This window comes from Nomascus leucogenys, chromosome 7b (assembly GCF_006542625.1).
Source record: "Nomascus leucogenys isolate Asia chromosome 7b, Asia_NLE_v1, whole genome shotgun sequence".
NCBI classification, from domain to species: domain Eukaryota; kingdom Metazoa; phylum Chordata; class Mammalia; order Primates; family Hylobatidae; genus Nomascus; species Nomascus leucogenys.
Window position 1 is genome coordinate 74924522 of NC_044387.1, and position 24836 is coordinate 74949357.

The window sequence follows — 24836 nt, forward strand, 5'->3', positions numbered from 1 at the left end:
TTCCAACTATGTGGTCAATTTTGGAATAGGTGTGGTGTGGTGCTGAGAAGAATGTATATTCTGTTGATTTGGGGGTGGAGAGTTCTGTACATGTGTATTAGGTCCGCTTGGTGCAGAGCTGAGTTCAATTCCTGGATATCCTTGTTAACTTTCTGTCTCGTTGATCTGTCTAATGTTGACAGTGGGGTGTTAAAATCTCTCATTATTATTGTGTGGTAGTTTACGTCTCTTTGCAGGTCATTCAGGACTTGCTTTAAGAATCTGGGTACTCCTGTGTTGGGTGCATATATATTTAGGATAGTTAGCTCTTCTTGTTGAATTGATCCCTTTACCATTATGTAATGGCCTTCTTTGTCTCTTTTGATCTTTGTTGGTTTAAAGTCTGTTTTATCAGAGAGTAGGATTGCAACCCCTGCCTTTTTTTTGTTTTCCATTTGCTTGGCAGATCTTCCTCAATCCCTTTATTTTGAGTCTATGTGTGTCTCTGCATGTGAGATGGGTTTCCTGAATACAGCACACTGATGGGTCTTGACTCCTTATCCAATTTGCCAGTCTGTGTCTTTTAATTGGAGCATTTAGCCCATTTACATTTAAAGTTAATACTGTTATATGTGAATTTGATCCTGTCATTATGATGTTGGTTGGTTATTTTGCTCGTTAGTTGATGCAGTTTCTTCCTAGCCTTGATGGTCTTTACAATTTGGCATGTTTTTGTAGTGGCTGGTACCGGTTGTTCCTTTCCATGTTTAGTGCTTCCTTCAGGAGCTCTTTTAGGGCAGGCCTGGTGGTGACAAAATCACTCAGCATTTGCTTGTCTGTATTTTATTTCTCCTTCACTTATAAAGCTTAGTTTGGCTGGATATGAGATTCTGGGTTGAAAATTCTTTTCTTTAAGAATGTTGAATATCAGCCCCCACTCTCTTCTGGCTTGTAGAATTTCTGCCGAGAGATCAGCTGTTAGTCTGATGGGCTTCCCTTTGTGGGTAACCCAACCTTTCTCTCTGGCTGCCCTTAACATTTTTTCCTTCATTTCAACTTTGGTGAATCTGACAATTATGTGTCGTGGAGTTGCTCTTCTCGAGGAGTATCTTTGTGGCATTCTCTGTATTTCCTGAATCTGAATGTTGGCTGCCCTTGCTCGATTGGGGAAGTTCTCCTGGATAATATCTTGCAGAGTGTTTTCCAACTTGGTTCCATTCTCCCCGTCACTTTCAGGTACACCAATCAGACGTAGATTTGGTCTTTTCACATAGTCCCATATTTCTTGGAGGCTTTGTTTGTTTCTTTTTATTCTTTTTTCTCTAAACTTCTCTTCTTGCTTCATTTCATTCATTTCATCTTCCATCGCTGATACCCTTTCTTCCAGTTGATCGCATCAGCTACCGAGGCTTCTGCAATCTTCACGTAGTTCTCGAAACTTGGCTTTCAGCTCCATCAGCTCCTTTAAGCCCTTCTCTGCATTGGTTATCTTAGTTATACATTCGTCTATTTTTCTTTTCAAAGTTTCTAACTTCTTTGCCATTGGTTTGAATTTCCTCTCGTAGCTCGGAGTAGCTTGATTGTCTGAAGCCTTCTTCTCTCAGCTCATCAAAGTTATTCTCCGTCCAGCTTTGTTCCATTGCTGGTGCGGAACTGTGTTCCTTTGGAGAAGGAGAGGTGCTCTGCTTTTTAGAATTTCCAGTTTTTCTGCTCTGTTTTTTCCCCATCTTTGTGGTTTTTTCTACTTTTTGGTCTTTGATGATGGTGATGTACAGATAGGTTTTTGGTGTGGGTGTCCTTTCTGTTTTTTAGTTTTCCTTCTACCAGACAGGACCCTCAGCTGCAGGTCTGTTGGAGTTTGCTAGAGGTCCACTCCAGACCCTGTTTTGCTGGGTGTCAGCAGCGGTGGCTGCAGAACAGCCGATTTTTGTGGACCGCAAATTCAGCTGTCTGATTGTTCCTCTGGAAGTTTTGTCTCAGAGGAGTACCTGGCCAAGTGAGGTGTCAGTCTGTCCCTACTGGGGGGGTGCCTCCCAGTTAGGCTGCTTGGGGGTCAGGGACCCACTTTAGGAGGCAGGCTGCCCGTTCTCAGATCTCCAGCTGTGTGCTGGGAGAACCACTACTCTCTTCAAAGCTGTCAGACAGGGACATTTAAGTCTGCAGCGGTTCCTGCTGTCTTTTTGTTTGTCTGTGCCCTGCCCCCAGAGGTGGAGCCTACAGAGGCAGGCAGGCCTCCTTGAGCTGTGGTGGGCTCCACCCAGTTCGAGCTTCCTGGCTGCTTTGTTTACCTAAGCAAGCCTGGGCAATGGTGGGCGCCCCTCCCCCAGCCTTACTGCCGCCTTGTAGTTTGATCTCAGACTGCTGTGCTAGCAATCAGCGAGACTCCGTGGGCATAGGACCCTCCAAGCTAGGTGTGGGACACAATCTCCTGGTGTTCCGTTTTCCAAGCCCGTTGGAAAAAGTCAGTATCAGGGTGGGAGTGACCCCATTTTCCAGGTGCCATCTGTTACCCCTTTCTTTGACTAGGAAAGGGAACTCCCAGACCCCTTGCGCTTCCCGAGTGAGGCAATGCCTCACCCTGCTTCGGCTCGCGCATGGTGCACTGCGCCTACTGTCCTGCACTCACTGTTTGGCACTCCCTAGTGAGATGAACCTGGTACCTCAGATGGAAATGCAGAAATCACCCGTCTTCTGCGTCGCTCACTCTGGGAGCTGTAGACCGGAGCTGTTCCTATTTGGCCATCTTGGCTCTACCCTCTCTAGATCTTTCTATTCCCTAAATATATATTGCAGTTCCTATTTATCGGCTGAATCCTGAGGTGGTGATAAGTCACCACTCCTCAATTCTCATTTTACATATTCTCCCTAGGTAATTCATTTTACACATTTTCCCTGGATGAATCTCAAATCTGTATCTTGAGTGAAGACCCCTACCCTGAGCTACAGATTATTATTTTCAATTGCCAAAAGGGTATCTTCACTTTTGTCCTTGTATTGGTCCTTCCACCTCAAAATACCCAGAATAAAAAAATCATAATGTCCATTTATTCCTCTCCCTTCCTTTCCTACGCAGAAATTTCAGAACTATTCTATCTCTTTTCTTGCCCAGTAAATTCAATTGGTGATCAAGTTCCTATGGATTCCATATTTGAATCAACATTTTAGTATGTACCTTCCTTCTGTCCCCACTGCACCATCCATGTAACAGACTTTTCATTGCTGAGGTCTAGCTCAGCTTGTTGGCCTAAGCTAGTTCTCTCTCTTGCAGTGCATCCATTACGAGGTGTCTTTAGAAATAAAGATACAAACATTCGTTCAACTGCTTATAGTTGTATGTAGTTCACAGAATAATGTTTAATGTCCGCTACGAGACATAGAAAGTCTTTCAAAACTTGCCTGCTGCCTCTTTTATTACCCCACACTTAATTGCTCCTTTGGTGTGCTGTACTACTTGCTACTTCCAAACATACCAAACACTTTCACATTCCCGTGCCTTTGGCCCCAAATCCTTTTTATTCCCTTTTTCTCAGGGCATCAATAGACTGAGATTCCAATCCCAGCTTTGCTTTTCATGAATTGTGTATTTTGAAAAAGATAATTAACATCTCAGGCCATTTCCTACATTGCCTGTAAAATTGCTTTCTCCCACAGTCATAATGAGCATTCAATGGAGAATACACTGAGTTTAGCATTGCTCCTGAAAATAACTGCTTGCCTTGAGTATTTATTTATTTTGTAAATGTACATGCATATACTTTTAAGATTCATTCACATCATAAAATAAGCCATGCAGTCATTCACATCGGCTAGAATCATGTTCTACCATGTACTAGCTTCGGATTCTTGGCCAAACCACTTTATCTCTCTGAATTCCCATTTCTTTATTTTATAAATCATGTCTATTACAAGAATTCAATTAGATAATAAATGTGAAGCAGGAGTTCCATAAATGGCAACTATTGCGATTATTAATGTGCCTTCTGCCATATATTTTACTAGGACTTGATTTTCTTTTTCTTTTTTTGAGACAAAGTCTCACTCTTGTTGCCCAGGCTGGAGTGCAGTTGTGCGATCTCAGTTCACTGCAATCTCCACCTTCCAGGTTCAGGCGATTCTCCTGCCTCAGCCTCCTGAGTAGCTAGGATTACAGGAGCCCGCCACCATGCCCGGCTAATTTTTGAACTTTTAGTTGAGACAGGGTTTTGCCATGTTGGCCAGGCTGGTCTCGAACGTCTGACCTCAGGTGATCTGCCCGCCTCAGCCTCCCAAAGTGCTAGGATTACAGGCATGAGCCACTGCACCCGGCCAGGACTCGATTTTCAAACTCCTTGAGAACAAGGGCTGTTACATTTGTCTTTGTGTCCCCAGCTTCATGCTTGATAAATAGCTTTTTATATATTCATAAACATCAGACAGAAATTAATGCCTATTTTATAATTTGTCATCGAATTTCCACTGAATTTTCTTCTATGTGGCTTAATATGAAAACTAAAAATTATTTAATACATTCATATTTAGTAGAATCATGACTGACACTATCTCCCTTTTTCCATTTTATGTTTTAATTTATTATTATTTTAAAAAATGCGTCACTAATTGAAGGTTAAATTGCCCAAGTCTTGGAAATTGAAGAATAGGAAATCTTTTCTTTCTCAATTTTTAATTTTTGTGGGTACATAGTAGGTATATACATTTGTGGGTTACATGAGATATTTTGATACAGGCATACAATGTGTAATAATTACATCAGGGCAAATTGAGTATCCATCACCTGAAGCATTTATCCTTTGTGTTACAAACAATCCAAATGTTTTAGTTCTTTTTAGTTATAATCTTTTTATTTTTAAATGTATAATTAAATTTTTGACTAGAGTTACCCTTTTGTACCAGCAAATACTGGGTCTTATTTATTCATTCCAACTATATTTTGTAACTGTTAACCATCCCCACTTCCCCTCAATCCTCCCTGACCCTTCCCAGACTCTGGTAACCATCCTTCTACTCCCTATCTGCTTGAGTTCCTTTGTTGTAATTTTTAGCTCCCACAAATAAGTGAGAACATGTGATGTTTGTGTTTCACTTAACATAATGACTTCCAGTTCCATCCATGTTGTTGCAGATGACTGGATCTCATTCCTCTTTTTTTTTTAAATGGCTAAATAATACTCCATCGTGTATATGTATCCCATTTTCTTTATCCATTCACTTGTTAATGGACACTTAGGTTGCTTCCAAATCTTGGCTATTGTGAATATTACTGCAATAAATTGTCGATATAGTGATTTCTTTTTGGTGGGTATACACCTAGGAGCGGGAATGCTAGATTGTATGGTAGCTCGATTTTTTTGAGGAAACGTTTTATATTTTAAAACAAGGGGCTAGAATTGGGATACTTTCCTCGATCAGACAAAATAGCAATACTTCAAAAGTAAAAAGCTGAAAGCTAAATGAGACTGTTTCCAAAACATTCACTAAAGGTGTAGCAGACTAGGGAAAATCCTCCTTTGTTTCTTATTGCCTTAACTATCAAGAAAAGCACTAAAGGATAGAAGCCATGCCACAGCAGGTGTTGTTGGCGGAGGGTGTGGGGAGAGCCCAGGAAGGCAGGAGGTTTAAAATAATTCCTTGCCTTGGTGATGCTGGAGAGAGAGACAGTGAGAGAGTGTGTGTGTGTTGTTACCTGTGTGTATCTCTCTGTGGCAGTGTGTAGGGGGTTCAACTTTTCTCAGTTCTTGCTTCTTCAAGCCTAGAGTTAAATTCTTCATGGGGATGGGAGAGAGTCACTTTTTAATATTGGGACCAATTTAATATTGCGAACATAGAAACCATGACGCAAATAGGAAAAAGTTGAAAGAAATTAGATTTCATTGTTAATTAGGTTCCATTGAGTAAGAACACTGTAACAGAAAGTCCTTAAAATCAGAAAATGCTTAGTTCTTAGAACATGGCAGACCTTTAATAATTCCTGAATTTGTAATCACTCAATTAGATTGAGATTTATCTGCAGTCATCCATGGAAGAGGAGGAAAGTTTCATGCTTAAACAATTACTATAGAAACAATGTAGCAGGGAGTAGGTTTTAATATATCTAAACAGTAAGTACCAATAACTATTATGCTAAAATATTATTTTAAAATTTATAAGAGTTAATACAGGATAAAGTCTTAAACTTTTAAAATACTTTTGAAGTATATTAAAAAACTAAACATTTAAATTTTTAGTATTGGGAGGTTCTCCAGAGGGTAATTAATCCAATATATCCAGTAAGATATTCCAGTTTAATCAGCTCTCATTGCTCAACCACATGCACATATTATAACTTTTTCATAAAACATAAAAGTAGTCTGGTGTAGAAGCATGCTGACACTCACTGCCTTTGGGATACTGTACCTGTGTTTTCCTTAAATAGGGCGTCTGCTCTGGAGCTCTACAGTGGAAAGAATATGACTTAGAAGCAGAATACTTAAGTGCAAGTTCACGTTTGAACCTCAAATTATCCTATGACCCTGAGCAAGCCACTGTATTTCTGTTGCCTTATCAGCAAATAAGAAAATGCCCACCTTAACATCCTCATGAGGTGCTTGCGAGGATTAAATAGAATACAGTATGAGCAAGGCCTTTTGGAAAAACCCAAAAATACAACATCTAGCTAAAGCATACCAAAATGTCCAGTAAGAGAGCTAAGGCTCTCTTGGACCACAGGCTGCCTGACTGCTTCTCCAGAGACAAATAAGGTGAACAGTTTCTTATATTTTCTTCCAGAAGCATTCTCAATATGTGGATGTGCTTTTACTCAAACAGGCATGCTGGATAAGCACGGTAGTGGGTCTCGTTACTGCCTTCACTTAGTCGCATATCCTAGAGCTCCATCCTCATCGGCACATAGAGTTATGCCTCTTTCTTTTGTAAAATCAGCTTCGTGGTATTCCATAGTATTCTATTCCAGGGTTTTGCTAATTCTTTAAGCAGTCCCCACTCATGGATATTTTAGAATTCTTAAGAGTCTTTTGCTGGCCGGGCGCAGTGGCTCATGCTTGTAATCCCAGCACTTTGGGAGGCCAAGACACGTGGATCACTTGAGGTCAGGAGTTTGAGACCAGCCTGGCCAATATGGTGGAACCCCATCTCTACTAAGTCTACTAAAAATATAAAAATTAACCATGCATGGTGGCAGGCGGCTGTAATCCCAGCCGCTTGGGAGGCTGAGGCAGGAGAATTGCTTGAATCCAGGAGACAGAGGCTGCAGTGAACTGAGATTGTGCCACTACACTCAAGTCTGGGCGACAGAATAAGACTCTGTCTCAGAAAAGGAAAAAAAAAAAAAGCCTTTCGCTTCCACAAATTGTGATGCCATCACTATCTCTCTGTATAAGTCTAGTCTTTTGTAGCACTGACTTTTTTAAACACCAAGAAAACTTAAACACTATTATTCTTTCGTTTGTTGAATTCTGTATAAGGCTGGCATATCTTAGATTCTAGGCAGAAAGTTTTAATATTAAATATATGCTTTTAATAATATCATTTCTACTAGAACACAGAACTGCAACAGGACCTTGAAGACAGCGTTGTACTTTCACATGCAAGAATAAAGAATCAAAAAGCAAGGTATCCCTTAGTCTTCACGTTTTTAAAAAACAATAACAACAAACACCTGCACAGGGCTCTGTAGTTCATTAGACATCTCACGAACATTATCTTTTTAGTGTCCCCCATTTAGTGCTTAATAGCATCACAAATTCATAAAATCTTAGAACTAGAAGGGACCTTAAAGTTTTGCTATTTTAATCACTTTTTCCAGATACAAATAATTGCTGAGACTATTTTTAATATCAAAAAGAGTGGATCAAAGAGAATATCAACAAGTTGGATCAAAGGGATAACACATTTTACAACTAAGCTTACATAACAGGAAGTTATGAACAAAACAGCAATGTTGTCAGTTAGCAGGCAGAATAAATGGAGCCTATGGATCTGAACCCTGGACCAACCTGTAGGTGCTGGTGAGCTCATAATCTAGCATCGCTTTTGTTGTTATCACACCACTCAGTGCATCAATCTGGAATGCTTCTTCTTGGTTGCCAGAGAGAATAGAATACTCAATCAGGCCGTTCAAACCACTGTCCAGGTCGGTAGCAAAAACCTGTGAGGAACCGACTGTTTCATTAGATAAGATTTATTCTGCAATATGTGTTCAGTCTGTTTCTCAGAGACATGCATTAAGAAAGAATCACAGCTTGTCAAACATATTTTAAAAACAATGATTAAATGAAATACCAACAGACAACTGAAGCTTACATTTAACATTATGATAAACTGAGTGATGGGGAAATTCTTCATCAAAAGAATTTCCAAATAGCTCTCAGTAGACATGGTACATGTTTTTGAGGTATAATTTTGTGCAATGAGAAGAAATATTTTTAAAAACATCTAAGTTGCTTGAATAGGAGAGTTCCAATAGTGTATATGAATTAATGCTAGCACAAGTCAAGGAAAAAAATGTTATGAGAAATCTCCACATAGTGAGTGATAATTTTTTTCATTTGCTCTTTTTTTTCTGCTTAAAGAATTACCTATAAAATTGGCCAGGTGTGAATTTTTTTATATTGTATTTAAAGTTTCATTTTATTTTACTTTATTTTTGAGATAGAGTCTGGCTCTGTCATCCAGGGTGGAGTGCAGTGATGTGATTCATGGTTCACTGCAGCCTCGGCCTGCTGGGCTTAAGTGATCCTCCCACTTTAGCCTCCCAAGTAGCATGCACCACCACGCCCAGCTAATTTTTGTATTTTTTTGTAGAGATGGGGTTTTCCCATTTTACCCAGGCTGGTCTTGAACTCCTGGACTCAAGCGATCCACCTGCGTCGGCCTCCCAAAGTGCTGGGATAACAGGTGTGAGCCACTGTGGCTGGCCCTAAAGTTTCATTTTAAAGGGATCATTAAATAAGTGAAACAAAATCTAGATTTAGTGCTGAGAAATGTAGATCCTGATCATGTATTTGATGAGTTATCAAAGTTGTGTTGAGGATAAAACAGAAGTTTTACATCATTCTCCATCATTTTGCAATAAACTGTAATCACTAAACCAATTATGTTAGTGGATTCGATATCTTGATTAAGAACAAGTTGACAAATTAATTAATTACTTTTTACTTATTTATATCTTCTGTGCCCGTGAGCCTCAGTCTTAGCTCATGTCCCCTGTCATCTCTCTCCTGGGTTACTGTACTGATGAATGTCCTAGTGGGTTTTCATTCTACTTTCCTACCATCTCAATTTATCCTTCACTTTGCTGCCAGAGTTCTCAGGGGACCCTGAGTGACCCAGGTGCAGTATCCAGGAGCTCATCAGGCAGGGGACAGCTCTTGGGACCGAAAGGCTGCAATATGCAGTTTCCTTTGGGATCACCAAGAAGAGAAACCAGTCTGCATCAAAGTCCACTATATCCCTTGGAGCCGTACATTTAAAAGTGCTACAGAAGCACTTTGGGAGACCGAGGTGGGTGGATTATGAGGTTAAGAGATCAAGACCATCCTGGCCAACATGGTGAAACCCCATCTCCACTAAAAATACAAAAATTAGCTAGGCGTGGTGGCACATGCCCGTAGTCCCAGCTACTCAGGAGGCTGAGGCAGGAGAATTGCTTGAACCTGGGAGGCGGAGGTTGCAGTGAGCTGAGATCGTGCCCCCACACTCCAGCCTGGTGACAGAGCGAGACTTCCTCTCAAAAAAAAAAAAAAAAAAAAAAAAAAAAAAAAAAAAGTGCTACAGAGAGTATCTCTGGGTGGTCTATCAGCTGCAGTTCTAGGGTACTGGCAACACATCTTAACCAGGGCTAACCAAACCGAGGACAGATGTATCAGAAAGATAGTGCCCAGCGAATACAAGAGCCTGAGCGGCTCTAGGGAATGTAAAGCACAGCTTCTTTGAGTTGTTGTCATCAAGATGAATTGGCTGTAATTGGTCTCTGTCTTGGTGTCCCTTCACCCAAGATTCAAATTTCAGGGAGGGAAAGTCTGTGTGACTGAGAGAGGCAAGGCAGTTCACCACACCTTTGGCGGGGTGGGAGTGGGAGGCAGGTCAATATCTTGATGACAACCCCACCAGGACTGCATCGACAGAGGGTCAGACCCTCAAAGGAAGTTTGTGAGGCTGTAATCAAAGGAGGGCATTGAGCAGTGTGGGGGCAAAAACCAGGAAGCAACCACCGCAATTGGTATGAGCTCCAGAGCCTCCTCCATTTCTAATTTTCTGAACAGGACACAGCAGAATGGTAGTGCTAGCTTCCTGGGAACTCAATGATTAAAAACTGGAAAGAACAAAGTTCATTCTATCTGTCCCTGACTCAGCCTTCTACAAGTCTGCCATAATTTGAAGCACTGGTGGGTCAGGCTGTCTCTCATTCAGTGCACCTGGGCTTTATATGGGTCTTTGCCTTCACTTATTTCACACTGAGCAATTTAGCTCCATCCCAGTTAGCATGTGGGGCAGAGAAGTGAAACGATGCAGGGCCCCATTGTGGGGATCCTCTTGTGACCAGGTGGCATTGGAGGCATCTGCCATCCCCACTGATCAGCCTCACTGGGCAGGGATGATAAAGACTGGAAAAGTGGATGTCCTCACTTTTCTTCTGAAACATCTCAGTCATGACTGAAACCAGGGTAAAGACACAGCACATCTGGAACAGGCTGGTGACTAGAGCAATCAGGCTGCTATAGTACAAAATACATCTGCAGTCATAGCCTAGGGGATCCCAGATATCCTGGACAGGGTGTAGGGGCACAGAGCTAAAACTCCAAGGCAGCTGAGACTCTATTGGTCTTGTTTTCACCAACAGCAGGGATATGTGCATCAGAAACTGGAATTGCAGTAAAAGAAAGGCTTTTTTTTTTTTTTTTTTTTTTTTTGAGACTGAGTTTTGCTCTTACTGCCCAGGCTGGAGTGCAAGGGTGTGATCTCAGCTCACTGCAACCTCTGCCTTCTGGGTTCAAGCAATTATTCTGCCTCAGCCTCCCAAGTAGCTGGGACTACAGGTGCCCACCACCACACCAGGCTGGTTTTTGTATTTTTAGTAGAGATGGGGTTTCACCATGTTGGTCAGACTAGTCTCGAACTCGTGACCTCAGGTGATCCACCTGCCTTGGCCTCCCAAAGTGCTGGGATTACAGTTGTGAGCCACTGCGGGGTCTTTTTATATAATGAGGTGAAGGTGTCTGCACAGTAAAGAACTGTTGCAGGTTTTGTCCAGAAAATATGCTAGCATGCTATGTAAACGCCTTACCCCACCTAGCCCAGAGAAAAAGGGGTGTAATAAGCATGAAGTGCTGACCACAGCCATGACATTCCAGGGGCCAAAAGGAATGACCCTCCCTGTGGCTAACTTTGCCTGGAAGTTGGATTTATACTGATTTCCTTTCCAAAGTCACGGGAGGTTAGAGATCTCCTAATGCCCAGCTTCATGACTACAAAAACTCAATTCAATAGTGGAGGGAAAGATGAAACAAGCAGTTGTCCTGAGGCAGGTGGAGAAAGTATCAAGGATGGGTGGGTTTTACAGCGTGAGCAAAACCGCCCTGTGAATGGATGCTTCTCCAGGACTTGGGGCCTTTTACTGAGATGTGGCTAGTCCTGAAAGCAGATCCGTCCACATGCCTATTCACCTTGAAGACTTAGTGTAAATGTCACTATTCTGTGAAGTCTTACACTTTTCCCCCAGGAGGAGGCTGTGTCTCCTCTTTTCACTCATTACACTAAATGCATACTTCTATTGTATTAATAAATGCATACTTCTAGTGCTCAACAGTGCTCCTGGAGAAAGCAGATGTCAGTAACTGAGGAATGAATAAATAAAGAGGAAGAGACAGTGCAAGAATTTCAGATTTTCTTTAACCTAAGCTTTCATCCCATCTATAAAATGTACATGTCCTGGAAAGACTGTTGGACCACAGGGCTTAGAAATTTTGATGTACATTGATTCGTAATAATTCTCTCTCTCTCTCTGTCACACACACACACACACACACACACACACAAATATATTTCTGTTACCTGTATGACATGAGCATTGTAGAGTTGGCCTTCAGACACTGCTGCTTGGTAAACGCTTTGTTCAAAGCATGGTGAATTATCATTCTCATCCTGTATCAAGACTGCTACTTTGCAATAGGCTCTATGCCCACTACTTTCAGCTAAAACGATGAGTTGTACCTCATTTCTGACTTCAAAATCAAGAAACTTGGGTTCTTTCACAGTAAGTTGTCCTATTTTTATTTCCAAGGAGAAAAAAAAGAAAATGATGTTATAGTTATTCTTTTATTTTTTATTTTATTTATTTATTTAGTTTTGAGACAAAGTCTCACACTGTCGCCCGCACTGGAGTGCAGTGGTGAAATCTCGGCTCACTGCAACCTCTACCTCCCGGGTTCAAGCGATTCTCCTGCCTCAGCCTCCTGAGTAGTTGCAGTTACAGGCACCTGCCACCATGCCCAGCCAATTTTTTGTATTTTTAGTAGAGACAGGGTTTCACCGTGTTGGCCAGTCTGGTCTCGAACTCCTGACCTTGTGATTCACCCGCCTTGGCCTCTGAAAGTGCTCGGATTATAGGCGTGAGCCACAGCACCTGGCCGTAGTTATTCTTAAAATGACTCAAAGCATCTTTGCCTCATGTGCTCACAGCTCACCTGTCCCACAAAAGCCTCCCATTGGCGGGCCTCCTTTCCCCACCAACCGGGGTCATTGTGAAAAGATTTGGGATCTTGCAGATGTTTGCAGGTTCAAATATGTAGAGAGAAAGAAACTATGAAATACCAAGACCTGGGAGCTATCTCTCTCCATATTTACCCTCTGGCCATGTCTGGAAAGTCTATCTTTCAAATATATCTTCACTCCAGCCCCATTACTGCTGCCTTCCTTCAAGCCACAAGCACTTCCCACCTTGTCCCCTGCATTAGCCACGAAACTGGTCTCTCCCTAATCCAGTTTTCATTCTGAATTTAATAAAAAAAAAAGATGCTGTCATTGTTCTGCATGAAACCCTTCCATGATCATAATATGCATCTGCTCCTTGAATTCTTATTAAAGAGTCATCACGCATGCGGTTCCATCAGCCTGGAATGGCTCCCACAGCTATCCTTCCTCAGGGACTTTTCCAGTTCACCATCCCTGTACCATCAGCCTCCCAAAAGTCTCTTACAAAGCCTCTGCACTTCCCAGCAGCTGCATCATCACTTTGTTCACCTTCACATGTTTTTGTCCTATTATTCCTCTTGTTTATAAGCTCCATACACCATCTCTTACGTACCATCATATCTCCAATGTCTAGCTCAGGGTCTGGCCTCCAGAAGGCACACAGTAATACTTTTATGCCCTCATATAAAAGGCAGATCCAGGTTAGGGAAGCAGATTTTGTAGGGTGATGCCATGCTCTAGTTTCCCCCACCCTCAGCAAATTAAGAAACTTACTCCGTTAACATAATTTCCTTGTCTAGTTTTTACTGTTTTTTCCTCCACTTTACAACAAAATTTCCGACTCAATGTATTATTTTTATTTACTTGGCTTTCACTGTCAGCAAGTCCATCAAATAGAGAGTTGCTGAATGAACACTAATTTGGAGTTAGAGAAACCTGAAACCAGGCATACATCCCAGGCCTAGAAATTTAATTTAGGTCAATTACCTGGCTCCACCACCTCCTAACTTTGTGACCTGGATAAATTATGCAGTTGACATAAAGCTGAGTCTCCTTTTCTATAAAATGGGATGTTAACAATGACTTCAAAGAGTGGCTGTGAGGAGCAAGTGACATAATGCATATTTGGAATGTCTCTTTGTAGTAACATGTAGATTCCACGATGTGTTACCCGTGTTTGGCCTCATCATCACATATGGATTTAATATCTCTATGAACTCTGAATTTAGAAAGAGAACATTTAATAGCCATAAACTACTAGAAGTTCGATCCTCTGGTGAAAGAATCTGTACTGTTTCTGGAACTATGGCCTGGGAGCTGCAGTTTTTATTGCTCTGTCTGAATCAGCTTCCCCAGATAACCTAGTCCAAGAAGCTTTAGGTCATCTGGCACCCACTTGAATTCTAGTGGGAGGCATATCCTGTTCAAATATTCTATCTTTGTTATTGGGTGTTTTGGGGGAGATTTTGTAGCTTATACTCGGTTAGGAAAAAAATAACAATATATTATATATTAACTCACTATACTACCAAATTTAAAATTTCATAAACTCAGTATCATTTTTTTGACATCAAATTTAGTTATCAACTTAGTACTAGAACCAAATTACTTCACAAACCACAGTCTGTTGTGACCAACACCCCTGGCAGAAAATTTAGAGTAGCTCTAACTTTGGGCAGCTGGAGAATAATTAAGATGCCTTTTGGTACGCTGGTGATGAAACTAGGTGGTCTTCAGAAACCTCCCTGAAACAAAGGCTGATTCCCACACCCCAAAATGTCACCAGAGCCCAAGTCTGAGGTGGGTCCACAGCTCTCATCCAGATCTCTTGTCTCCACCACACAGAGCACTTGCCTGGCTATCATGTTCTGTTACTGTTTGTAAAGGAAAAATAGAATAGAAATGCAACACTAAATTGCCCATGTCACTGAGTAGAAAGTGTGCCAATTACGGTGCAGATCAAAGTCGATTTTTAATAAAAGTCTTGTGTTTAGGCTTTGATAATTGGAATTTTGCACTTGGAATGGATCGACGGTTCTAATGCTTTCCTTGCATGGTTTTTATTTTTGGGGTAATAACTGGCATATGCTGTGAAAGTCGTGCAAGTAGAAAAGACAACCAGTCTGTGGGATGATTCCAGGCTGGCACACCTACTAGATCCACATTTTTCCTTGGATAATACATGTGTAGTTTTCACAGAGACATCAAGCGTGTACGGTCGTCATTGAGAGGAAAGTACTACTGGACTCACTCTGTCTAATGGTATACGCAGAAACTAACAACTTCCTTAGAGTAAGAAGCCTCACAAACACTAACTTCATGTTCTTGCTTATATGTTAATGTGCCAGGTATGTAATAACTTGAGAAAAAAATGGCAGTAACATTTTCTTCTAAAAAATACATATGTTATAGAGCTTTTGACAAAGTTATGAAATACACATCCAAATGAGATTAAGATTCATCAAATGCTACATGCTTGATAACATAATCAGGTTACTTCCATCAGTTATATACTGTGTACATGTATTTGTACAAACCAAAGCAGAATGTGATAAATATTTATGTTATTCAGTAGCTTTCAAACCCTCTCCTACTTAAACAATGTCTTTGAAACTTAAACAATGTCTTTGAAAGTTTGATCAGTTTTGTTTTGCGCCACTCTAATAAATACTAAAATGAATGCTGCCAGCTGTTATTTACATACAAAACCTTAGTCAAGCTCTAAAATTGCTGCTGGTTTAGACAGTGAGAAATACATGTTTTTACACTAAAGTGGCATGAAGTTTAAATACAGAGCCAACTTGGTTTGTGACTATGGGACGGAGGGTAAACTGGCACAAACTGACGGAAAACACAGTTCTCATCGGAGATCTGTCTAATGACAACTTATTAAACTAATTACTAATAAAATGGTTTTCTCACACTTTTATTAAGTTACTATAATCTTAGAGATAAACATTATTGATTTATTATACATATCAGTCTCACATTTTAAGTGGTGTATGTTTAAAATACATACATTTAGAAAACCTATACAATTAGATACAATTTTAATGATAATTTGTCAAAGGTAGCATAAAAGATGCATTTAATATCATAATTAAAGTTTTAAAAAAGCTTTCTTGACAGCAGTATGGTAAATTATATACTTGACCAATCTTCATGATAAAAACAACTAAAATGCATGATAAATTATATATATAATACATATATGTGCATAGACATATATGTGTATGTATTACAATGTATTATTAAGTTGGTACAGTTGTAAGAATTCTACAGAGGACAAAACAGAAATGAAGACAGAAATCCTGAGAAGTTAGTAAGTACTAACAGCTCATTTTTGTTCCAGAGATTTCTACCACAACCTTCTATCTTACTATTCATTTCTGATTGATAGTTGCATGGAGTGTGGAAAATAAGGTGAGAACCCACAAAAAGTGAAGGGGCTAACAGGAAAAACTAGCATAAAGCTGGAAACCTAAAGGCTACATATATTCCAAATCAGTGGCCATTATTGAAAAAAAAATGAAACTGAAGTAGAATTAGCAATGTGGACATAACTGAAATTTGCTGAAGTGTTTCAAATTGTGTAGATATTAAAGAACAAACTCATGAATACAATCCACAGATGGAATGCAGCATCAAAGTCACCCATATGATCACAGAAGGATTACAATCTGCAGCAACAGTGATGAGTTAAAAAGAAAGAGACTACAACTTCTAATTACAATGTTCTTCCAAAAGATTTTGGCCAAAAAACCACCAGAAGCTTGACATTTTTTTTTTTTAACTTTGGTGTTGGTGTTGATTGAAAGGGAGAAAAAAAATCTTCTGTATTAGTTTAAGCCTGAATTTATGGTAGCTATACTATCATAGTTATACATATTTAAAACTCTTAGGAATTAAATTTAAACTAGCTTCTCCCCGATGATTCTCCAGGTGAATTGCAGAAAAGGAAGCAAATCCTCTTTTAAGGGCATAAATTCAACTGAGGCTTCAAAGAATCGTCAAAGAGCTTTCAAGGATAATGAGTAGCTCATAGTCTACAAGCACTAAAATCATAGAGACACAAGGCACCATAAATGACTGACAGCAAGCAAACCCATAGACAACAGAACCAAACATCAGAGACTTCAGATGCAGGAATTGTTGGACACAGAATTATTATATATGTTTAAATACATTAAAAACCCTCGGAAATATGAGCAAGGAACAAGAGACTATTTTTCAAAAGACAAAGAAGAGTTGAAAAAGAACTCAACAGAACTTCTGGAAATGAAAAATGCAATTCCCCAGAATGAAGAGAAAGACAGATGAAAAATATAAAACAGAGATGTAGCAGAGAGTCACATAGCCCAACATTTGTCTAATTGGAGTTCCAAGAAAAGATACAAATGAATGGCGTTTAGATCAACAGCTGGCTTCTTAATGCAACAATGGGATGCCAGAAGCCAGTAGAATAATATCTTACTATGATGAGATAAAATAACTGTGAATCTAGAATTACAAGACCAGCAAAAGTATTTTAAAAGCATGGATTAAATAACTACATTTTTTAACTACCTAAATCTGAGAGAGCTTACTATACAAACCCTCACTAAAGGAGATAGTTCAAGCAGAAAAAAAATAATACTAGAAGAAAGGCTGAGATGTAAGAAAGAATGGTTAGCAGAGACATCAGCAAGGATGCAGCTAAATCAACTGAAAAATACTAATAATGCCTAATTTGAAAGAACCAAAATTGTGGTCACAAAAGCATGTAAATTGAAATAGGAGCACTTTGAGATCAATAATTGCAAATCTCTTGTATTACTCAGGAAGAGAATATTGATTAATGTTGGACTTTATATATGTTAAAATAACTAGGCTAGCCACTGAAATAAGAAAAATAACTATATAACTTCAGACAGGGGGAAGTGGTCATTTTCAGATCTGATTTTATGTGTCAAATATACAGAAAAATGTCAGTCTCTAGTTTGCAAATTTGCCAGACAAAAAATCAAAACACAAAAATTAGTTTCAAATACATACACCAGCACCGTCAGGAAAAGCATTTTTTTCATTTACCATAGCGAGAAAAAGTATAATGTACTTAGGAGAAATCTAAGAAGAGACATACAAGCCTGTACATTTCATTCTTTGCTATTTCTCTTTAACACGTAATGGTTTATGCACTGTAAGTCATAGTAAAAATGTTGAGCAAAGGAATAAAGTCATAGAAGAGTACGTAGCATGATTCCATTATCATACTTAAGTCAAGGTAAAAGTAAATGACATATTGTTTAGAAATTCAAATGCAGTGGAAAAATTATAACCAAAAGTGTCAGTGATCAGTTGGGTGCAGTGGCTCATGCCTATAATCCCAGAACTTCAGGAGGCCAAGGCAAGGAGATCGCTTGAGTTCAGGAGTTTGAGGCCAGCCTGGGCAACATAGTGAGAACCTGTCTTTCTTTATGAGAAAAAAAGAAGCCAGTGATCGATACAAATTCAAGTTACTAATTATCTCTGGGACAAAGAGAGACATAAAGTGATGTGTATGCTAATTGGCTCAATTTAGATATTCCACAATGTACACATATTTCTGAACAACAACAAAAAAAAGAGAAAGGAAAAAAGAGATATAAAAAGGAAGGGGCACACAGAGGCTTTTGAAAATTCGAAAATTCTATTACAGTAGTTCCCCCTTCCCTGTGGGGGATATATTCTAAGACCCCCAGTGAATGTTTGAAACTGTGGATGGTACGAAACCCCATATATACTATGCTTTTTTCTATATATGCATACTTATGAAGAAGTTTAATTTCTAAATTAGGCACAGTAAGAGATTAACAACAACTAATAAAATTGAACAATTATACTGTAATAAAAGTTACGTGAATGTGGTCTCTCTTGCAAAATATCGTATTGTACTGTATTCATCCTTCTTCTTCTTGTGATGATGTGAGATGACAAAATGCCCACATGATAAGGTAAAGTGAGGTGAGTGACGTGGGCACTGTGACGTAGCAGTAGGCTACTACTGAACTTCTGATGGTATGTCAGGAGGAGGATCATCATCTGCTTCAAGTGGTCCTGGATCACCGAGCCATGATGATGTCGATGGTTGGATGTCAGGAGCAGATGATGTTGATGGTTGGGAGTACTTGAGAGTTGCAGGTTTTTTGTTTGTTTGTTTTGCCAAAACCTTTTGGAAATCATTGTAATAAAAGCTTTGCCTGTAATCCTAGAACTTTGGGAGGGTGAAGTGGGCGGATCACGAAGACAGGAGATCGAGACCAGCCTAGCTAACACAGTGAAACCCTGTCTCTACTAAAATTACAAAAAATTACCTGGGTGTGGTGGCGCATGCCTGTAGTCCTAGCTACTTGGGAGGCTGAGGCAGCACAATCGCTTGAACCCAGGAGGTGGAGGTGGCAGAGAACCGAGATCATGCCACTGCACTCCAGCCTGGGCAACAGAGCAAGACTCCGTCTCAAAAAAAAAAAAAAGAGAAAGCTTGTCAGTTTTTAATCAAAGTGTTGGTACAGAGGTTATAATCCTGTGATCATATGGGTGACTTCAATGCTGCACTTTATCTGAGGACTGTATTCTATAATTTTATCTTTTCATATCTGTGTGATTTGAAACACTTGAGCAAATTTCAGTAATGTCTACATTGTTGGTTCTGCTTTAGTTTCTTCTTTGTCTTCCCTTTCTCTGTAGATGACTCAAAAAGTTCTTCCTCATTTATTAGCAATTCTCAATGGCCTTCAATATGTTCTACTTCTTCATCAAGCATGTTGGCAAACCCTTCTCCACCAACTTGTCTTGCTGTGTGAATTATTTTCCTAGCTTTTCCATCAATCCCCAGGAAGCCATTAAAATCATTCATGACTTCACTCTAGAAGTTCTTCCAGCAGGCATTTACAGTTTCTGGTTTTAATTCATGCATGGCAGCTTTGATGAATGTTACTGCGTCAGCAACAGTGAATGATTTCCAGCATTACATTACATCCAGATTATGATCTGCATCAATTAATGGCTGATCAAATACCAGGCAGGTGTGTGACCTTGACAAACCAAATGATGCCTGCTCAAGGAGCTGAAGCAATGAGGTTTTATTTGGAGGTAAAAATACAACCTCAACATTTTCATTTTCATAGCAAGATGGCCAGTTGCATTGTCTAATATTAACAGAACTTTGAATTCCAACCTTTCCTCATCCAAGTATTTTTTTTTTTAACTTCTGGAATGAAGCACTGGTGGAACCATTCCATAAACAAGATGTGTGTCACCCATGCTTTCTTATTATGTTGCCAGAACAGAGGCAGATAATTTTTTGTTTTAGAGAGCATGCGGGTTCTTCACTTTGTATACTACACTTGATTTCATCATATGTCCTGCAGTGTTGCCACATAGCACCAGAGTTCATCTGTCCCTCCATGTTTTATGCCCTGGTGCTTCCTTTGTACATTTATGAATGTAGGTTCCATTGGGCATCTTCTTCCCGAAAAGCCTAGTTTTACGGCAATTAGAGATTTGCTTTAGATGGTTTCCTTTCTCCTTATTCAACATTTTCAGAAATGCGGCAGCGCCTTCTTTGTTGGCAGATGCAGCCTTTCCAGTTGTTTTTGTATTTTTCAGTCCAAACCTATTTCCGAATCTGTGTAACCATCTCTTACTTGCAGTAAATGGCTTAGAGTCACTCGTTTCAGGGGATTCCTTGCTGAAGCCTTCATAGAGGGCTCAATGCTTTCTGGTGTAACATGTTACGGTCAAATTGAACACATTTTTCTATTCAGGTCTTCCACCCCCAGATTTATGCCTTTTCCATTCTTAACTAAGCATTTACCATGCCCTGTGGCCATGACTTTTGCATCGTGAGGTGCCATAGCAAAACTAGCACAAATTTTTTTTTCTTTCTTCACAATTTCACAAGTAGAATATTCATTCTTACTATAGATCTTAGCAACCTCAGCATACAATCTTTTCTCTTTTCTTATGAAATTGAGAACGTTCACCTTTCACTTCCAAAAAAAAAAAGAATAACACTTTACCACTTCTCTTTGGCATATCCAAATTGCCAGAATCCAGAATACTACACTTGTGCTTTGGGGCCATTATTAAATTACATAAGAGTGACATGAATATAAGTACTGCAATATGTGACAGTGAAACTGAGAATTGAGACGGCTACTGACTCATAGGGAGCATGTACAGTGTGGAGACCCTGGACAAAACAGAGTAGGATGATGTGAGATTTCATCACACTACTCAGAATAGTGAGAAATTTAAAACATATGAATTGTTTATTTCTAGAGCTTCCCATTTAACATTTTCGTTGACCACAGGTAACTGAGCCTGGAGAAAGAGAAACTAAGGATAAGGGGGGACTACCTTAATGTCTATTTCCAGAGATGGGTGGCATGTGTATGGGTTTTTATTTTACTATTGTCCATTAAACAGTCTTATATGTTTCAACATACCATCTGGCAGATATTTCACAACAAAATTTTAAAACTCAATGTAAATAAGTTATCTAATAAAAAAGATGTTCCTGTGAATGACCTCTTTGGACTAACCCTAGGAAGATTTTATCTGCATTTTAATGATGGACTGTAGAAGAAATAAGACCAGGTCTGGGCCATGTTAGGAGTACAGTGGCAGAGGGTCTCGATAGCCTGGGAAAATATGCCAGCTCTGCTACTCTTCTTTGTTCCTAAGCATTTTAATCTGGGCTGCTTTCCCAGAACCCTCAGACACCTGGACTGCAAGAAAATTAAGACCTAGTGATGTTCACAAACGATCCTTTTGTGAACATGCTTCCTACACCACCCTTTAATGCAACAATGGGATGAAGAGATGAAGACTTCTAGCAGGCTACCTCAGAAAGGTTGCTGACCAAAGCTGTGTGGACCAAAAAGTCATAACACCACCCTGGATGACAGGACATTTACCTGAGGAATTACCCTCTCTCAATTTTTCCCAGATGTATGTAGTATAGATTAAATAAGGCAGTTGTATGGCAACATAGACATTATTAGAAACATTCTTTTTGAAGTTTGACAACAAAGCAGTAGATGTGTATCTACTACAGAGTTGTTAGTGAAAAAAAAAGTATGTTTGAAATAATCAATTGGTATTCACTTAAAACAGTAATGGTCTTACTGAAGCTAAATTTAATACATGCTGTATTTGGAAGTAATTTCTTTACCACTGTATAGAAACCTTCGCAGCTGTTCTTTTTTTTGTTGGGTTGTTGACATTCAGTAGCAAATTACAAGAATCTCTGATGAAAATTCCTTACAGCTAGATGTGTTCTTCTTTTGAATTCGGACTCAGTGCCAATGGTCTCACTACTCGATCTCCAATTTTCCCAAACACATGGGTAAATTGTAAGTGGAAGCTAATTTATCTTCAAAAGTTTGAAGGGCAGGATAGACATTGTCTAATTTGGAAATATTAAGAATATAATTCTTAGTGAATACAAATAAATAGTTCTTGATTTCCCATAATTTTTCATAGGCTAGCTTAAAAAATTCTTTCTTGCTTACCTTTTAAATTATTTAGCTCTAATAATTTCTACTTTGCAAATTTTGCAGAAATAACATTAAATGGAGCAGAAAATAAAGCTAGTATAGGGTAGAGAAAGATTACCTGACTTAGAGCACAGGGAAAGAACTCCATCTTCATTTCCACTAAAAATTGAATATTTCATGCTGTCCTGAATTGAGTCAGGAGCAAAAGCTTTTACAGTCACAATAGAAGTACCTGTAAAAATTAGGTAAAAAAAGAACTCCATTAGGATAAAAAATTTCATGGAAACACAAGAGAAAATACTGATTATTTATTATTTGCCTACTATGTTTTCACTTGTTCATTCATTCAACAATAACTTGTTGTCTTCAATGAGCCAGATCCCATGCTAGGTGCTGAGGATATACTAGCAAACGAGATAAAAAAGATCTCTGTCCTCATGGTGGTTATTAACTTGTGTAAGGAGACAGACAATAAACCATTAAAACATACATAATCATAGAAAAGTTTAAATTGTGCCAGGCCCCTAGAAAGAGAGGAATAAGGTTACTTGATATAAGGTACTTCTTTTTCAGGGGAAGCACCAGACTTTAGAGAGGTCTGGGGACAGTGAAGGATGACAAGCCATAGAAACAGCTGGAAGAAGAGGATTTTGGGAAAAAGAGCCACCACCACAAAGGCTGTGGGCTAGGAAAGGGCTTGGTTGGGTAAAGTACAACGAGTAGGGGAAGAGGCAGAAGGTGGAGATGGCAGGATAAGCAAGGGTTAGATTTTATTGTAAGTGCAAAGGGAAGTCATGGAAGCATTTTAAGGAGTAGAGTAAAATATGATTTGCTTTTTAAAAATATCATACTAAATGCTGTGAGAACAGAGAAGAGAGGGGTAAGAATGGAGCAGAGAGGCCAATTAAGATAATACTGCAATAGTTCAAGCAGAAGACAATGACCTAGGACTGTGGGATGGGAGATGGAAAGACATGGACAGATTAAAGACATTTGACACACTGCCCCAAAACATTGGAGCTTGGGAGTGGGAAAGGAGGCTATGGGAGCATAAAGAAAAGAAATATTCCCTCAACCAGCTTCCGATACAGCTGTAGGTAAAAGCAACCCAACTAGAGAGTAACCAACACCTTAACTGCAAGAGATGAATTAATTCAAGATTTGTTCAGATAGAGCAGGCTCAAAGAGATAACTCTAAGCAAGAAACAGAAATTCAGTTAGGTATAGGAATTGGAAAGACAAAAGAGAAGGAAGTCATTTTAAGTTATGGGAACAGACTAAATGCCAACATGAAAGAAGAATTAGCAAGGACTGATAGAGGCAAGAAGACAATACTTGTAATTAGATCTAGAATCAAATAAAGCAGGAGTGGGGAATACATTTAAATAGGAAGTATAAATACAGTGTGAAGAAGGGTAAGAGAGGTAGGCAAGAGAATGGGAGAGCTTGAGAGCCAGGGAGATAAGTATGGCTTTACGTCAAGAATCAGCTAATTTTTCTGTCAAGGGCCAGATATTAATTATTTTAGGCTTTACAGGTCAGATAGTCCTGTTGCAAATACTCAAATCTGCTATTGTAGCATGAAAGTAGTCACAGACAATGCATAACCAAGGGAGTGTGGCTGTGTTTCAATAGATATTTACAAAAATAAGTGGATGAGCAGATCCTCACTTTATGTGACAGGAAGCAATGAAGAAATGCAAAGTTCCTGAGGAGACTGATATACTAAGAGAAGATGCTGAGTGCCTTTAAGGCAAACTGGGTAGGGCAGCTGTCTGTATGGGAAGCTCTAGGGAAAAAGTCATCTACAGCAGCTGGAAGGGTCCCAAGGATTCATTTGGTCCCCATGTTAGTACTTTGATGTCCTTGTAATATTTTATGTCCTTTGCTGCTCATCTTTCTCAGTTGTCTATGTGTCACCCTCCTAGGATTGCCTGCCTTGTTTTGTAAAAGTATTGTTTTACTTAATCAATTTCATTTATGTGAAATTTACATACAATAATCTGTACATATTTTAAATATACGGTTCTATGAATCTTCAAAACTATATACACCTGTGTAATCAGTATCATAAGCATAGAATATTTTCTATGATCAGTATCATCATCATAGAATATATTCAACACCATAAAATGCTTTCTTATGCCCATTTCAGTTTTCTCTCACTTTTGGCCCCAATAAATCACTGATCTGCTTTCTATAACTCTACATTAGTTCTACCTCTTAAATTTCATACATTTGTGAATTACACAATACCGGATTTCTTTTGCTCAGCATTTTTTGAGAATCAAGCATGTTATTTTATGTATAAAAATTCATACAATTGTTATTGCAGAGTAGTATTCTATTAAATGGAAAATCACAATTTATTTTTCATTTACCTAGGGATGGGCATTTGAATTGTTTCCAGTTTTTGGCTATTATGAAAAAAACTGCTATGAACATTCATACACAAGTGTGTGTGTGGACCCATGTTTTCACTGATCAAGGGTAAATACCTATAGTAAGTACACATTTAACTTTATAAGAAAATGCAAAACTATTTTTCCAAAGTAGTCGTATCATTTTACATTTCTGCTAACAACATATGAGAATTGCAGTTGCTCTACTAATATGGTTTGGCTTTGTGTCCCCAGCCAAATCTCATTTCAA

The 24836-nt window shown here is 39.2% G+C and overlaps 1 protein-coding gene across 1 annotated transcript in view; it reads right to left on the reverse strand.

Annotated features, from left to right (window-relative positions):
- The window catches only part of DCHS2 (dachsous cadherin-related 2), a 267556-nt gene that overhangs the window by 19761 nt on the left and 222959 nt on the right, over positions 1-24836 (reverse strand). Inside the window, exons 14-16 of the mRNA XM_030816256.1 lie at positions 22303-22416; positions 12025-12236; positions 7968-8119 (exon numbers count right to left, since the gene is read on the reverse strand). Coding sequence (XP_030672116.1) covers positions 7968-8119; positions 12025-12236; positions 22303-22416 — 478 coding nt within the window. The remainder of the gene's footprint in view (positions 1-7967; positions 8120-12024; positions 12237-22302; positions 22417-24836) is intronic.